The 19,314-nt window shown below is 31.8% G+C and overlaps 1 protein-coding gene across 1 annotated transcript; it reads right to left on the bottom strand.

Moving 5' to 3' along the window:
• Positions 1-7: 7 nt before the first annotated feature.
• LOC123552424 (uncharacterized) lies at positions 8-8,210 on the bottom strand. Its single transcript, XM_053541946.1, has 5 exons — positions 8,094-8,210; positions 2,370-2,965; positions 2,004-2,066; positions 1,393-1,797; positions 8-186 (listed from the first exon to the last, which is right to left on the bottom strand). The coding sequence occupies exons 2-5, from the start codon at positions 2,416-2,418 to the stop codon at positions 86-88; spliced, it is 618 nt and encodes a 205-aa protein (XP_053397921.1). The 5' UTR covers positions 2,419-2,965; positions 8,094-8,210; the 3' UTR covers positions 8-85.
• Between the last annotated feature and the right edge of the window lie 11,104 nt (positions 8,211-19,314).

Raw genomic sequence — 19,314 nt, 5'->3', positions numbered from 1 at the left:
GCCTGACTTCAGTAACATTTAAAAATATTAAAGAAACTGCTGAAATAAAACAATAGTTTGGAATACGTACAGCAGTCAAAAAACATTAAACAGCAAAGTTACCTTCAACTGATTTGCTCTGATGTCTTTGAGGAGAAGTGGCATTTCCTTCAATAGGTGCCTGTGCCACTTCTGCAGATTTTCCACCTATTAATAATAAACGTATACAATGACGCTTTCAAACTGTATTTTAAAATTTATCATTTCAAATTATATTTCTTTTCCCGTTACCTCGACATATGATTAATATCAGGACATTTTCTGTAATATATCTTCTGATATTCACTAGTGAAATAAATTCAAAATGCACGAACCGGAGATGTAAAACAAATTAATTAACGAAATGTGTTCTCTGAGAATATTCATCCTCCCGTCAATCGAACATTCACAACTTTTAAGTTGTTATTCATATTGGGAGTATAGATTTAGACTGGTAGGGAAGTAGAATATTAACTTTTATCGTCAATTAAACACTTATAACCTTTATATTTGCAGTCAGATTGAACATTCGCCCCCACTGTCCATCGAACTGTCACAACATTCAAACTGGTAGTCAGATAGAACATTCCCCCCCCCCCCCCCCGTCAGTCACTAACACCCTTTAGATTGGTAATCAGGCAGACAGTTCCCCATCCCTCGCCGATCGAACACTCGCAATCGCAACCTTAAGATTGGTAGTCAGGGAATGCAGTCACCTCCCCGTCAAGTGAACACCGACAAATGTTAGACTGGTTGTCAGGAATTATAGTCACCTCCCCCGACAATAGAACACTCATAAACTTTAGATTGGTTGCGAGGGAGTATTGTTACCTCCGCCGTCAATCGAACTCTCAAAACCTTTAGATTGGTTGTAAGGGAGTAAAGTCACATCTGCCGTCAATCCAACTCTCAAAACCTTTAGATTTGTGTATAGTCATTTCCCCTATCTATCGGACACTCACAACCTTCCGATTGGTTTGTCAGTGATTATTGTCACTTCCCTTGTTGTCCCATGTCAGTCGTACACTCACAATCCTTAGACAGGTTGTCAGGGAGTATTGTCGCCTCCGCCGTCAATCGAACACTCAAAACCGTTAGAATGGTAGTCTTGGACTCTACAATTAGCGAACGGGCTTATCGTAAAACTTTATATACAATCGCGCTATTAATACTGTATGGTAATCATTTATATACCTGGTTCCTTAATGGCTGCCTGTACCTGCTCTAAATTTACAGAAGGTGTAACTGTTATTTTTGTATTTAACTCATCGAATACAGCTTCTGTTATTCTCCACGCTTAATTATGTGTGATTGAAAAACTGAGTGGTCGCAAGTACGTTCATAACTGAAAAAAGATAAATTATATCAACTCACTTAGTTCATATAGCAGGCCCTTCATACATTCTTGTGTAACATTCGTATCAAGTCTAAACTGACCGCTCACATAAGGAAGAGTGGAACTCAGTGCAAGGGCAAGATCATTTAGAGAATCCAAGAAGCTTCTGCTCTCCAAATACGTCAGCAGGTTTAATATACCTGTATAAGTTGTACATCTAAAGCTAAGAAGGATACATTTGTGTTCTGCTGGTAGTATTTCTACATCAGACATGTTTTCAATATCTTGAAGAATCTTGTCAACAACGTGGCGAATTCTCGGATAATCGTTTTCGTTTCCGACTTTCTGTATTGCTTTATTGATAACCGTTGTGATGATTCCTTCAACAAAGTCTATGTCCTTGCTTTCATTTACTCCACTCAATATTACCGCAGTATTCATCACTGAAAGAAAAATTCTGGAAATCCATCAACCTTAAATTTGTTAAGTTATCTGTTTTCAGTGTATTTGTTTTAACTAAAATACTGTTGTAAAAAGGCATAATTTCGCATTATCCAGATCATTATTACGGAAATGTTGTGGTAACAATATATGCAACATATTAACATATTTTCAATTTCTAAACCTTTGTACATTTTTCTACGAATACCTTTTACAATCTTTTTACTTCGGTCTTCAGTCTCACTGATTGTGTTTAATTTGTCCATTATATCTGTGGAAAAAAATGTGCTGTGAAATATGAGCTTATTTGATATCAAAACAACACAGCGTAGAATTGGGCGTAACGAGCTAATATTCTTTAAGTACAGAAAACAATATACTGAATATTTACTAAAGTTTTAAGCAGTCATATATACATCAGTAGTCAAGGTATAACGTAGCTGAGACGGTTCCTGGGTCAGTGCTGACTTTTTTGTCAAAAAACACAATTAAAATAATCAAAGTTGCCAACTTTTTCGCTACGAAATAATCTAAATTCAAAATATACTGACAAGGATCATAACACGACAGATACCTTTTTTCATTTCGCAAAGAAATTCGGCCTGGTTTCTCAATTTGTCCATTACAGCCTGCAACGAGTGTTCTGTATCTTCTATCTGTTTCGTAAGTTCTGCTTTTAATGATGGGCTGATGGGGCCAGCCGTGCATTCCTGAATGATCTTAAAACAGTCGTCTTTTAGCTTAACCCATTCGACAGTGAAGTGAGTGCGTTATGTAATTCCTTCCGGATGTCTTCGTATTGATCGGCACTAAGCGACGAAGAATAAGTATGGGCGTAAATCTCATCCCTCATACACTTTATAGATTTTAAATAATTTTTCTCATCGTCGGTAAGTGACTGTTTAAAAACCGTCAGTGACACCGTTATAAGCAGGGCTAAATCCCATGTTTCTACGTCGGTTACTCCAACATCTGGAAACAATTTCTCCTTCTGTTTCTTTACTAATTTGTGCTTGAATTTCCTTTCGTGTTGTTTTAGAAGTACATCAAGATTTCCCCCGGCCTTTCGTAGTTCTTTGTACAAAGTTTCTTTTGACATCAATCGCCCTCCTTTCAGTAGCAAAATGGAGGCTCTCAGAAAATATTCGTCTTCCTCGGTAATCATGTCGTCTGTAATGTAAAAGCTCTTAATCTATATTTTAACAAAACAACGGAACCTTAGAGGCCCTATATAGCTCGTCTGGAGAACGGAAATAAAAAATATGAAATTTGGATTTAAGACACCTTTATCTGAGGAAGTGAATAGTTTTAAAATTCTTAAATTCCGATTTGTCACATTACCCCCCGAAATCTAAAGTAATGCCAAATTTCTTATACTCGTGCCTTTTGTACTGTACTTATTTCAGATGAAGAAAATAATAAAAAAAACAATGAGACCATGTATGCTATAATTACCAAGAACAAGACTTAATCTGCCATATTCAACATTTTATAACTTTTATTTCAGTTATATAGCATGATATGGTGAATAAATCGCTCGACCCTGAACAGTAGACCTCAAAAAGGTACACTATAGTTTAGTGCTGTTTTTATTTAATGCATTCATGTATGTACTAAGTATCTATATATTCCGTTCAATTAAAATGGAACTTGGTACACATCATCAACATAAAGTGGACATGACCATATTGCCAGGCCTTTCAAGTTTGATTGTTTTATCTTAAGTCAATATGCCCTTTGTATTCTATTATATCACAGTTACATGGATACCTTGTGTATTGAAACACCTCCTTGTGTATTGTGTTTTGAAACATTCCATCAGATTTAAGTGAACCTTGGAATACAACATAAACAGGCAGCAGACATGCACATACTGTGGTGACTTCTATATCTGATGATTGTTTTCTGTTTTATGTCCCTTTGAAGACTTTATGATTTAAATATTACAGCTTGTTTTGTACTTTGTGAATTCCGCACCTCCCTCTCTCTCTATCAAATTCCCATGAAACTTGTTATACATCATTACCATAAATGTCAGGGCATTTATGCCTTTTTAGAATATTACAATTACGTTTGTATCTTATGTTCTCCTCACCTCCTACATTTTTCATACAATGGAAATGTTTGTTGGTTTGAAATTATCAACACGAAGTAGGCATGCGCATATTTCCGGGCTTTCATGTCAGATTATATTTCCTTGAGTTATTTCCTTTACTTTAAATTATCACATGTACACTTGTACATTGTGTATTCACACGTTCAATCAATTCAAACAAAACTCAGTATACAACATCAACATGAAGGGATCATGTACAAAGTGCACGTTGAAAATGTAGATTTATGAAGGCGATGTGAACAAATAATCTATCATCTGTTGAAATGCATAGGTCTTTGACTTTTTTACTTGTGTGAGATATTGTTTTACCACTTTTAATAGTCATGACATTTTTTCTTTTAATAATATCTGTCAGATTAATATTGATATATTTGACAGATATAACATTCTAAGATTTGTAGTTTAAATGCACATACGAAACCTGTAAGATTGATACTAGTGTAAATGTTGATTAAACAGTGACTTAAATTTTTCCTTTCAGATGCTTTTCCAAAGCTGTTTGAAACATTGGTCATTGATGGATTATACAATACATGTAGTCATATTTCCAGATAAAAATTTAGAGAATCAAAGAAAAATAAATGTCAAGGATTAGAGAGAATGAACTATACATCATGCATGAAGAACCTGCCCTAGATTAATTTGCAAAAATACTTTGAAATGTCACAACTGTTAATGGCATTATGCAAATGGAAGTTAAGAAAGGTGTACTATTTTAGAAAAATGTGTTAGGTAAATTCTGCCACAATATCTTTTTTTTTCAATTTTCTGAGCATAATTCTACTTAAAAAATGTACCATGATTACATGGATCATTACAAAATGTGCAATCATCTTTCCAGACACAAAATTGGGAGAATCAGAGAAAAAATATCAAGAATTAAGGGAGAAAGAAAGTATACATCAAGCAAGGATAATCTGCTTTTAATTAGATTATTTACAAAATACTTTGAAACCTAACAATTCGTAATGGCATTATGCACATGGAAATTTAGAAAGACGTATTTTGTTTAACCATCTCTTCTTGAAATGCTAAATACTGACACAATAAAATAATTATTTTCTTTTCAATTATTTAAGCATAATTCTACATCTAAATTGTAACTTGGCTACATCAATTTAATATTCTAGTCTGATCGATTTGTTTGTCAGTCTGTCTTTTCGTGCCCGAGCAAAAATTGTTTTAAACTAAGAAACACAAATATCGTATATTCGATTCGATAGTCTGTATCTGTAGGCTATAAATTATTGTATATTTACGTTTTTAAAGTAGAAGTCTTTCGTTTTTGTTTTATAGAAAACTAACCATTATGTTTTCAATGTAAATGTGATATTGGTTTTAGCATGTACCAATAAGTAGTCAAAAAATAAACATTTATTTTCTGTTCGTGTCTGTAACTTTTAATGAAAATATTAAAGCTCACATGACGTGGCACAAATATATATCATAACAAGATGAGATGTAAAATTTATAACTCGGACTGCTAGCTCAAAGATCAGTGTCATATATAGAAGCTCCTGTTAAACTAGGTTTATGAAACAAACTTGCTACGTTATGAAAAGCGTACTTATTATGATGTTGATATATAATAAACACCTTCCATGTCCCCAATGCGTAAGAAATTCCCATACACGTTTCCATCAAATCATACAAAACTTGGTATACATAATCAACATGAAGGGGAAGTAAACATTGTATCGAGACATTTATGGCAAGTTATGTTTCCTGGAGTTGTTGCCCTTTTAGGACATCGAAATATTACAAATTCATCACATTATGAACTCCATCCTACAGTTTCCATCCTGCTAAAATGAAATTTGGTATACATCAACAAAATGAAGTGGAAATGCACATATTATCCGAACTTTTATGGTCGATTATTTTGTCTGGAGTTGTGGCCCTTTTCGGCCTAAACTATTACAACAGCTTCGTTGTTTCCTACAGTTTTCTTCATTTAAAATAGAACTTATTTAGCATCATAAACATCAATTAGACATGCTCATTTGTTTTATGTTCAGTTATGTCCCTTTTTTAACTTGATAACATTATTGAATCGAGGGTAATATTAAAGAATCGAACATTATCAGGGGCGTATGTCATACAATGCCGACATCATTCTAGCTCCTTTAGTAGCACAAATTTTTATACATAATTGTGTATTGATAATAGATACTTTTATTTGTGTAGACATGCATGAATTTGTTACTCTGCAAAACAAACTGGTCATTATAAATTACTTAACGTTGTTGTCCCTTTCTCTTTCTTTTACCCTTACTGAGACTGATTGATGTACTGAATCTTTTACAGAAATACAAAGTATAACAAGTGCACAACGTGGAAAAAAAAACAAGCAAATGAACGCAGCTGGGCAGTCAGAAAAAAGTACTTTCAGTTTCAGTTGTCGGTAATTATGATAAATGTTGCCATTTCGTGACTTCTGGACAGTCCTTATATATAAAAGCACACTAGGAATGTGTATATTATGTAGAAGAACTCTCAAAAACGTTAGTTATGTAGTAAACAACGAAATAAATGTCATTGGTTCCGCAGACATACGTTTTCAAAATTTTCTTTAAAGCTCGTCCAAAGTACTGCATAGGTTAGAGCCGCAGCTTCAAGATTTATCTTGCCCTTAGTTATGTTTTATGGGCCCTTTAAATGTGTGTCGAGTTTCTGACTCGCTTCATCTTAGCCTCATTGGTCCGACACGCCATTTAGGATATAGAATATATCTGTGAAGAAGTTACCCATCTGAAACTCGGACGGTGGGTCTTGAATGAAACGACTTGCATCTTTTGCAACAACTAAGTTTATCAACGACTTCTGCGAACAACATAAAATGTGTCTATCTTGTTGATTTGTTGTCAAGTTTTAATTGGAGGAATGCTAAAACCCCTTAATGACATCCGTTGTTGACATAAAAACAACTTATTTAACGTAATATTAGAGCTCCATCACGTTTGATTTGTTTAAATGATTGCGATATGTACTTTGTACAGTAGTTATCACCTCTGCGTGTAGACTGGTTGACAATAACTAGTTTGGTAGTCAAATTTTTCAAAAGACGTAATGTTCTTGGAAGAATATTTTACCAAGTCGAGAACGATAACGCTTTTATCAAATTAGTTAGACCGTTGCAAAAAATGTAAGATATTTCAATGAAGCACACAATTTATATTTCATTTGAGATTGTAGAATATTTTGAAGAAAAAAGACTGTTAAATGTTATTGAAATACTATTTGACTGTACCATTGGAATAATGCTATTGGATCTATAATAACATCTGTCATCGGGATAAAGAACTCTCCCTTCAAGTAAACGGCATGAATAACTATCCTTTAACATATTTGGCGGGAACTGGACACGATCTCTCCGTGCAATACTCATAAAGGACGATGAAAACAATCGTTTGAAGCTTTCTAAAGTACATTTTTGAGCGTAAATTGTCAACCTTTTAAAACTCAGTGGAGTTATTTAAAGGGTGGCAGGAACTAGATACTTGTCTTGTCTGTATATTTATACATTTTAAGTAGACTACGCATGTATTTTGAAACAGCCCTTGATTTTGAACAAAAAAAACATGACCAATTTTGTTCTTAAGTTTGTCATCGTACGACTTATAACAGTCGTAGTCCTAGTTTGACTATCTGGTCGTATACTTCCTTCCAAGACAAATTCATTAGTATATACTTATAATATGTTTTGTGCAGTAACAAACCCGCAAATCTTAAGTATTTAGGCCCATTCTTGGATCGATTTTCGAAAGAATGAACCTTAAAACCATGTCTCCCAAAGAGTTGGAAGGAGTTACATTATAAATAAGTCAAAGTGTCACTCTCAAAATCAGCCTTTTACTAAAGTATTGGCCTATTGATGGCAGCGGAATTCCTATTTTTTTAGTTCAGTTCAGTGCGATTAATTACGGTAATTTTTTTCGGTAATAACCTCCATAAATGATGATTTAGTATAACATTATAAAACATCACATGTTTTTGTTCTTTTCTATCTTTCCTGTAACATTGATAATGTGATGTCAACGGGAAAAGTTTTAAAACTTCAACACTTACGGTAAAACATGCCATGTCAGATCATTATATCATCAAATGATAAAAGTGGAAAGTAATTCTTATTTATTCATTTATTTATAATGAATTAATGTTTAGCTGTAGCAAAACATTTACCTGATTTGAATTCTTCTAATCCCTTTACATATTATCTCGAATCCCAAGTGTAGTCAAACACATAAGATATATTAACATATATGTTCGTTTAATTATCACATTTTGTCAACTAAAGTAAATATTAGATAATCAATACACGTTAAAATCGTATGACAATATAATGATAAAAATGTAGGTTATGTAAATAGCACAAATTAATGACCTTACATCACACTATGTAAATATCATATAGCTGATATATATATATCAGAATTGACACACTGAAAACAAAAATATTTCACCTCAAGATGTAGATCTAACTAGTTATAAACACATACACAGAGCTCTTTCGAAGGTTCTTAGGGCCGACCATTTGAACTTCTGCGGGGTAGGGGTAAAGTAGGGTGGGGGGGGGGGGGGGGGGGGGGGCGGGGGGATGACTGGGATTCTACTGAGAGCCAAGCAGTTGTTTGCCTTTTATGAAAGTCAGATTTTTTTCAGAGTAATTCAAAGATAATTTCTTTTCTTCTCAAAATAGTTTGTGTTATATCTATGGTATTCAAAACAAACAATATACTGGATGTTGATCAGGACAAATTAGGCTCACAATGAAAAAAACTGAATTTGAAGAATAGCTCTGGTGCATTCCGATGTATATTTAGAGGCTTTTGGATTTTTTATATAACATCATGAACATGCCCTTGCCTCTGGACCTGTGTGGCTTATCTGATGTAAATGTAGGCAAAACTGTCTGATAAAGTTCACCCATATATTTGAATAATAATTCCTCCTAGGTTATAAGTTACAGTGATAACTGTCTTGACCTAAGACGAGGTACAAGCAGTCTGCTGGGTAAAGAAAGGGAGAAGAAGCAAAATATCTTGTATTACTAACAGAAAGTGGATCTGTTTTCTGCTCTTCGGGGCTTCAGGTTAATTGATACTACTGATAGCATATTTGCGAGCGTAGCGAGCAGAAAATTTCTTTTAAATATGATCTGAAATCTGAATTCTAGGCTTTAATTTATGTACGCTTGCAGTTTTTTAAGAACTATGATGCCTTGTGTGCACCCCTGACTCAGATAGTGTATACACATTATTATATATGTGTGTATGTACACCAGGGTGTAGGAGGGTGGAGGAGACTATTCGAGGGGGGGCATCTTCCAGTAATAGTTTGGTATTTCAAACACTAAATCGTGCATTCTGTCGAATTTTTAAAGAAAGTCGTTTCTGTCATTAACTGAAGTTTTGCAAGTGTTTTAATTTTCTCACCTGAAGAAAAGTTTGTATTTTTAAAGGAATTTTTTTATAAAAAGTTAAACATTATCTCCGCGCCCACAGGCGCGGAGTATTTGTGATGGCTTTATTTGAGTGCAGTGGGCAGTGTATGTCGTAAATGAAGATTTTTTCCTTTCGATTTGCAAAATTTCAAATTTTTATTTAAATGTCTGCTCTGGCCAATTTAAATGGAATCAAATTTAACAACGCAAACGAGAAAAATAAGTTTCACACGAGTAAAGAAGCAGGAAAGAAAGTGCAGAAAAGAAAGCAATTTGTGTCGGACATCACTTTGGAAATTCCTTTCGTTTTCAGTTTGATGAAATGCGCCAGAAAGGTTTCCTTTTTCGTGTGTAATAATTTTACTTTCTATTTTATTTTAAATATTGATTTATTATATTGTTGATATTGTTTTTTGCCACATTAATTATCTATGACAGATGGTATAGAGCTTTTATTCTAACGAAATTCCGGATTACTGCTTTTTAAAGGTAATTTATGCTAATTTTTAAACTTTTTTTATTGTCTTATCTTTTTTGGTACTGTATATATACAGTTGAACTTCAACGGCCCGAGCTCGGATCTTTCGAACACCCGGGATCGCTCGAACTCTTCGCCCGGTCCCGAATTTATTCCTTCTTTATTCTATATAGTTCTACCTCGGATCGCTCGAACTTCGATAATTCGAACTCTCGAACTCATTTGGTGGTCCCCTCGGCTTAATTACAGTGATAATTACACCTATTCAGTCGAACAGACAATTTTTGCCGGGATGGCTTGTGTTTACAAAGTTTTTCACACTTCTGCCTGTCATTCGCCAAGCTTCCCCTTTAACCGGCGCGTGCGTAATTTTCACACGCTTACGTAATTAGCATCGGTATACGACAAACAAATTAAACAAAGTGACTTTCGTTCACTGCAATGCTTTAATGCGCTTTGATTTATGCGAATAAAATTATTTAAAATGATTGAGCAATGTACATACTACGTCTGTCTTTATTTTTTTCTGCATAAAAACGGGAGATCCGACGTCAACTTTTAAGCATGGCTGAACAACTTAGTAAAGGACCCGGATACGGGGGGATAGCTAAGTCGGCTATACTGGAAAGCAATAAATTTGATAATATTTGTACTGGACTATGATTCAAAAAGGTTTGTTATTCATGTCTTTCTATTTGATGCTGTCTTCACCAAATTCTTATAATTATATTAGTGTTTTATTTGTGTTTTTTCCGTATCATGTCATGTTTGAAAATAAATAAATAAGCATATTTCAGCGTTCGTTTTTTATTTGTCATCGTATCATACTCACATTTAGGTACAATATGACAATATATTACGATGTAAGGTTTGTAACACATCATGCCCTCGAATTCCCAAATTCAAAATGACCGCCATTTGAATGGCTCGAACAACGGAAAACTCGAACTAATTTCCACGGGACCCTCGAGTTCGAGCCATCGAAGTTCGACTGTATAAATTAATTTATTTCTTAACTTTTATTATCACTAATTGCGACAACGCTTCGGCCCATGTCCTTTATCAAGTCACATACACAATTCTTAGATTACATATTTTGCAATTATTCGGGCTAACAAATACATAAGAAAAGTTATATGGAATCACAGAAGTGACGTTTACTTAAACAATACAATCGACGTAGACTCGTAATCATCGGGGTACATACTTTCTACTTAAAGCCCTGCTCCGCGGCTATTCAAATTCTATTGTGTGTATGCGACCCATGATTACAATAGGTAACATATAACCACGCGCCGCACTTTAGCACATTTAGATCTTATTTTACATAGAATATTATATAAATAGACTCTATTTTGACAGGCGTCACTGTTCATGCAGGATTGTCATGCTTTTTCAGTGACGATTTAAGGTTAAAAAGTAGGACTGGAGCAGGTTTTTTTTAAAAAACATACACTACTAGTAGTTAGAGAAATAAGGGTTTTGGCGTTTTGACCCCAAACTGACCCCATTTGACCTTTTACCACTGACCAACACCGGTCAATTAAAAAAAAACCCGGTTTGATGAACATAAATTTCTGGGAACAAGATTCACTTACACAATAAAAAACCCCACAGATTTTGAATCCAACGAAAACAAATATTTTTAAATACGTATAATATAAATGAGTTTACAGAATAAAATATATTGTTTGAAAGAAAGAAGATTTACTGATAATATAAACCCTCGTTATGTTACAGCAAAAAACGGGAGAAAAATGATACTAGCTACCTGTTCATCTTGTGGAAGAATGAAATCAAAGTTTGTTAAAAGTACAGGAGGTAATTTAGATATTCATAAAACAATGTTACCTTTATTACCTAAGAAAGGTTTAACACTCCCAGGATATAACTATTGTGGGCCAGGAAATCTTTTAGCTAACGGACCCCCTGTTAATGAACTATACGCAGTATGTATGGACCATGACTTTTGCTACGACAGCGGTGTAAACAAAGTACATGTGACAAACAAATGCTTTCCAACTTAAATAACACTAAATCAAAAACATTTGGAGAAAAGATTGCAAAACATTTAGTTGTAAAACCTGCAATTAAAACGAAATACAAACTTGGTCTCGGACAAAAACGAAAATCAAAAAACGGGAAAAGGGGTTAGAGTATTTACTCAAAAAGACCCCCAAAATAACGTGGAGTGATGAATTAGCAGAAGAATTACATAAACCAATTAAACGAAAATTTATTAAACGAAGAGTGATAGTTAATGATGTTGATGACACTTGGTCTGCTGATTTAGTTGATATGCAAGCTTTTTCAAAATATAATAAAGGTATGAAGTACTTGTTAACCGTTATTGATATATTCAGTAAATATGCTTGGGTTATTCCATTAAAGAATAAAACCGGAGAATCTGTTACTGAAGCATTTAATAAAATAGTTTCAGAAGGCAGAACACCCACAAATTTATGGGTAGATGAAGGAAAAGAATTTTATAACAAAAAGTTTGAATCATTTTTGAATAAAAACAAGATTAACATGTATCATACATTTAACGAAGGAAAAGCTGTAGTAATCGAAAGATTTAATAGAAGTTTAAAAAGAATAATGTGGAAATATTTTACAGCAAATAATACTTACAATTATTTAGACAATTTACAGGAAATGGTTGATAAATATAACAAAACAAAACATTCTAGTATAAAAATGTCACCAACTAAAGCCAGTAAAAACTTAAATAAAGGTACTGTTTACTTTAATTTGTATGGTAATTTAAAGACACCAAAGAATAAACCAAAGTTTAAAATTGGTGACCGAGTTCGCTTTAGCAAACTTAAACGACATTTTGAAAAAGGATATACACCAAACTGGACAGAAGAAATATTTATAATTTATGGAATTAATAACACAAATCCCAGAACATACACTATTAAAGATTTGAATAATGAAATAATTCAGGGTTCATTTTATGAGCAAGAACTTTTACCTACTAAACAAGAGGTTTTTAGAATAGAAAAAGTTATTAGACGAGACTATAAGAAAAAACAAGCTTTAGTAAAATGGAAAGGTTATAGTGAAAAATTTAATAGTTGGATTCCGTTTAGTTAATTGGAAGAAATTTAATTTAAAAATATATTATATAAATGAGTAATAAAAATCTAATTTCTAATGAAGACCACGGATTTCCTAAAATAGAAACAATAGATCAATTAATTATTCACTTGACTAAACTTGCTGCTGCTTACAGAAAAAGTTATAAGTTTTGTGGAAGAGTAAATACAGGATTCCAAATTACAGCAGGTATTTTTGGTTGTTCAGCCGCATTAGCACTTGTTCCAGCGATTCCTATAATTGTAGCAGTTACTGGTGCCGTTCCAGCAGTAATTATAATATTTACTAATAGACTAAAAATTGGAGACAAAAAAGCTATTTTAAAATTACACCATCACAAAATAAAACAACTAATAACAAAAGCACGGATCGGAAAAATAAGTAAAGAAGATGCAAATAAAGTTATTCAAGATATTTTTACAATACTGTTAGAAATGTAGAAAGAAAAAAACTATTCAACGCCTCTTGAAACACATATGAAGGAATTTAATCTTAACGGATATAAAAGAAAAAATATTCTTTAAGTATATTATATATAAATGAGGAAAATTATATCAGTTGAAGGTAATGTTCTTTCAGGAAAAAGTACGTTTTCAGATATTATTAAAGAATATAATCCTAATTTTAATATAATTCCAGAACCAATTCATGAATAGCAAAATGTTATGGATCCAAGTTATAATTCATATAACCTATTTGAACTTGCTGCTCAAGAACCTCTAAAATATTCATTTCCTTTTCAATTAGCAACTTTAAACAGCCATATAAAAATGTTAAAGTCTGCTAAAAACTTTGATGGTGTTTCTTTTCTTGAACGATGTTATTTAACTAACAGCAATGTCTTTACAAAACAATATCATGTCAACGGAGTTATAAATGATCCCGAATGGGCAGTATACAATCTTTTCTTAATTGATCATGTTATTAAAATACATGGAAAAACCCCAATTGATGCTTTTATTTATGTTAAAACCGATCCTAAAATTTGTTTTCAAAGACTTCAAAAAAGAAACAGAACTGAAGAAAACAGAGTTGGTTTAGATTATTTAGAAAAACTACACAAATTACACGAAGAATGGTTAAACAGAATGTCTCAAGAAGGTATTAAAATTTTAACAGCTGATAACAATTTAAAAAAAAATAACTTTAAAATCTTATTCAAAAGATATAGATAATATTAACCATTTTTTAAACGTTCTTTAGGTGCGTTGTTAAAGATATTTTTTTCTATAAGTATATTATATAATGGTTAATAGAAAAGTAGACAGAATGATTATGCCAAAATTATCCAGTACTTTAGGAGAAATAACAAACCCAGATAAAGATTCATATAAAAAAGTTCTTAAAAGAAGAAATGTTATTAACTCCAAACTTGATAAAATAGTTACTGAAGAATATAAAAAACATGTAATTGATAAATTAAAAAATGTTATAGATCCATATCTTTTTCAGAAAGAACTATATAAACACGAATGAGGTTGTTTGATGCTGGAAGAAAATGGTAAAAACTGTGATTGTCCTAAACCAAATAATCACCGAAACAATCCTAAAATAGTTATTGCAACCGATTGTGATACTAACGAAGAAAAAATATATAAAAGCATTTATGCAACATCTAAAGATCTTGATATTAATTCTGGACTAATAAAAATGTGTTGTGAAGGAAAAAAACAGAATAATAAGTGGAATATCAAAACTTAATGGAAAAAGATATAAATTTAAATACTCTTAATGTTTTTGTTTTTACTTAACGATTTTTTTTCTCTAATTATAATATAAAGATGATTAAAGAAATCGCGAAATCTACAAAACAATATTTGAAAAAAATTGAAATTAAAATTTTAAGTTCAGATCCAAAAATTCAATTATATTCGAATATAAAAGATATAGACAATACTCTTAAATCTGAACTTAAAACTTTAAAAGGTATAAACATAAATGCTGTTTTAAAATTAACTTTTGTGAAATTGAGCAAAACAGATACAATATATAAATAAGCTTATTTTCAATCTAACCCTTCAATTATTATTAATATAAACGAAATAAAAAACACTTTACATCAAGCCTTTGATGAAATAATAAATAGGATTGGTAATTGGATTTCAGAAGGAAGCGGTTGGAGAATAGAATCAGTTGATGCCCATTATATAAATAGATATAAATATACACCGCTGGCTGCTTCAAGTTATTTAGAATTACCAAAGCCATTACAACATCCAAATGAAAGGATTAATAAATATAAAGAACGGTGATAATGAATGTTTTAGATGGTGCCATTTGGCTTATAAATTTCCTGTTAAAAAAGATCCTCAAAAAGTTTCAAAATATAAAAAAAACATATAGAAAAACTTAATTATAAAGGAATAAAATTTCCTGTTACATTAAATCAAGTACCTAAAATAGAAACTCAGAATGAAATTAGATTTAATATATTTGGCTATGAAGATGGACAGGAGTCCCTGGAAACTTCCAGTTCTCATAATAATGTTTATCCATTGTACGTATCAAAATATCAATATGAAGAACACTGTGACATGTTATTAATAAGTAATAAGAAAAACAAATTTTGGTTGGATTAAAGATTTTAATAGATTAATGTTTAACAAAACAAAATGTAAAAATAAAAAACATTTTTGTAAATCATGTTTACAATGTTTTTCTCAAGAAAGAATCTTAAATGAACATATTCCAAATTGTTTAGCAATTAATGGTGTTCAAGCTGTAAAAATGCCAAAAGAGGGAAGTAAGATTTATTTTAAAAATTATCACAAACAATTAGAAGTACCTTTTGTAATTTATGCTGATTTTGAATCAATAACTAAGAAAGCTTTAACTGCTTTACCTTCGTCTAAATCTTCATTTACTGAACCATATCAAAAACATATAGATTGTGGTTATGGTTATAAAGTTGTTTGTTGTTACGACGATAAATATACTAAACCAACACTAACCTACAGAGGTCCTAATGCAGTTTATAAGAAAAAATACTTGAGGAAGAGGAATATTGTAAGGAAATATTTAATGAAAATTTTAACAAAGATTTGAGAATGTCTAAAAAAGATGAAATTGAATTTAAAAAACAAAAATTGTGTCATATTTGTGAAAAAGAATATAAAGAAGACGAAATTAAAGTAAGAGATCATTGTCATATAACAGGAAAATTTAGAGGTTCCTCTCACCAAGACTGTAATATTAATTTTAGACTAACTCACAAAATTCCTGTCATCTTCCATAATTTAAGAGGTTATGATGGTCATTTAATTACGCAACAAATAGGAAATTTCAGAAAAGAAATTAATGTAATTCCTAACAATATGGAAAGATATATGGCATTTATGGTAAGTTATTTGGTTTTTATAGATAGTTTTCAATTTATGTCTCAATCATTGGATAACTTAGTAAAAAATATTCCAGAATTTAAGTACACATCTCAAGAATTTAGAAAAAAGTAAACTTGCGAAGCTTGAACCTTCGGTTGCACTTGAATTATTAAAAACAAAAGGTATTTATCCATATGATTACATTGATTCATTTGAAAAATTCAAAGAAGAGATGTTACCTCCTAAAGAAGAGTTTTTTCAAATTTTAAACGAAACTGAAATTAGTGATGGAGAATATGAACATGCTAAAAATGTTTGGAATAAATTTGAAATTAAAACAATGGGAGAATATCATGATCTCTACCTAAGAACTGACGTATTACTTTTAGCTGATACATTCGAAAATTTTAGAAGGTTGTGTTTGGAATATTATAAACTTGACCCTTGTCATTACTTTAGTAGTCCTGGTTTAGCTTGGGATGCAATGTTAAAAATGACCGGAATAAATCTGGATTTAATAACTGATATTGATATGTATTTTTTTTATTGAAAAGGGACTGAGAGGAGGAATAAGTTATATTTCAAACAGATATAGCAAAGCAAACAATAAATATATAAAAATCTACGATCCTGAATTAGAAAATAAATACATTATGTACCTCGACGCCAATAATTTTTACGGTTGGGCTATGTGTCGACCTTTGCCCTTTGGAAACTTTAAATTTATATCCGAAAAAACAATATAAGAAATTAATTGCAAAAGGTAAAACTAACTTTATAATTGAATGTGATCTTGAATATCCAAAAGAATTACATGCTGTACACAACGATTAACCTTTAGCTCCTGAAAAAATTAAAATACCAGATCAATGGCTTTCTGATTATAGTAAAAATATTAAAGAAGAATTTGAAATAGGAAAAAGTAATGTAAAGAAGTTGGTTCCAACTTTAATGAAGAAAAAATAATTATGTACTTCATTTTAAAAATCTTGAACTATATGCACAATTAGGATTAAAAGTAACAAAAATACATAGAATATTAACTTTTGACGAAAGTCCTTGGTTAAAAAGATATATTGATTTTAATACTCAAAAAAGATCTAAAGCAAAAAATTCTTTCGAAAAAGACTTTTTTAAGTTAATGAACAACTCTGTATTCGGTAAGACATTAGAAAATTTACGTAAGAGGGTTAATATTAAGCTGACGCATGATGAAAACCTTTTATTAAAATATATTGCCAAACCTTCATTTGTTAGTTCGACAATGTTTAATAAGAATTTGTTTGGTATTCATAAAATAAAAGAAAGTTTATTATTAAACAGACCTTGTTACGTCGGAATGTGTATTCTAGATTTATCAAAATATTTAATGTATGATTTTCATTATAATTTTATTAAAGAAAAGTATAAAGGCAACTGTAAATTACTATTTACCGACACCGATAGTTTGTGTTATGAAATAAAAACCAAAGATGCATATAAAGATATCTAAATTTGATAAAATTTAATGTATTTTGAAAAAGATGTACATGAACATATCTAAATGGAATAAGCACATGACAGTCTTTGAATATCTGTAAAAAAAGCACATGTTTTGCAGTTCTCATCAGATTTGGTTACCAATTTACAGCATAATTATACATGAAGGCTTATTACTCAAACATATGCAGATCTAATTGTATATTTTCTACCATAGATAATTTTATTTCATATAGATTTTTTAAATCTTTAAAAAATACTGAGAAAATATAGCAAAACAATGGTTGAATTAGTATAATTGATTTTGTGAGACTGTTGAAATACTACAATTCTTTTTCCCTCTTAAGCCTGTATCATAAAATCATATTTTCTGATGAAATTCATTTTTTAAGAATGTTGCAATGCAGATTTTAATGAAAATTCATACATTTGTAAAGTTACCTATGTTGTGTTAGGTAATAACTTAAGCCCATATATACTAATTGGCCAATGATTAAAGAGAACATCTGAGTTTCTAGCAGACTTTCTGACTAATTTAAGACCTCATTCATGTAACAACATCTATTAATCTTCAGAAATCCAGTAAAATTGTCATCTGTAAAGCTATAGTCACACATACGGATATGTCCGTGCGTTGAGGTACGGTGCGGGTAGGATTAGTCTGTGGGTGTATAACTACGGAGCAGTACGTCTTAGTACGGAAAAAATGGTGAGAAACAGGAAACAAACAAAACAATACAGGACGCGAATAAGTGCGGATAGGTACGAGGTACTACGTTGAATTACGTTTTACTGCGCCTTGCAACTTGCCCAGCGCATGGACGGGTCTGCGGTAAACTACGTTGAACTATGCTTAAGTACGAGCAGCCTCGGATAACTACGTAACAGCACGATGAACTACGTTTAAGTACGTTTAACTACGGATGAATAAGATTCAGCCAAGTTGGACTAAAGTCACGCTCAAATGGCTACGGTTCGCTCAAACTTTTGTGCATGTTCAAAAGTTGGAGAAACTTGCAAGTTTGGAATAAGTTTTGAATACGTTATGACCACGTTTTGGTACGGATTAATACGAATGACTACTCTGAGGTACGGCTCAGGTAGGGATTGATACGGATTACTACGTTTCTGTCCGTAGCTAGACGTAGCTACCCGCGCCGTATGTGTGACTGGGGTATTAAACAGGTTTCATTCTAAGATATACAAGGCATATAACATCCTATTTTACCAGCATGTATTTACTTTAATAAATAAAGTAGATTTAGTTGTGTATTTTGATAAGTTTTGGAAAGGACCATGTATGATAAGGCACAGTTTAGCCCCCAAATTTTGAAGAAAATGAAAGTAAAAATACATCTCAACGATATGAATTATTTGAAAGATAAAGGATTAATCTTGCACTTTTTAAAGAAAAAATGCAACAGTTTTGCGTAAAAAGTCATGATCCATGGTCTAGTTTCATGCCTCATTTGTACATTTTTAGACATTTTCGTGCATTTTATCACCAAAGTACGATACGAGCGCAGGGGAGAACAATTTTAATTTTTGGATATGTTTTGAGGATTGCAAAAACACGAA

Source organism: Mercenaria mercenaria, chromosome 4 (genome assembly GCF_021730395.1).
Source record: "Mercenaria mercenaria strain notata chromosome 4, MADL_Memer_1, whole genome shotgun sequence".
Taxonomy (NCBI): Eukaryota; Metazoa; Mollusca; class Bivalvia; order Venerida; family Veneridae; genus Mercenaria; species Mercenaria mercenaria.
Note: the sequence above shows the minus strand (reverse complement) of the source record. Positions and strands in the feature narration are given on the sequence as shown.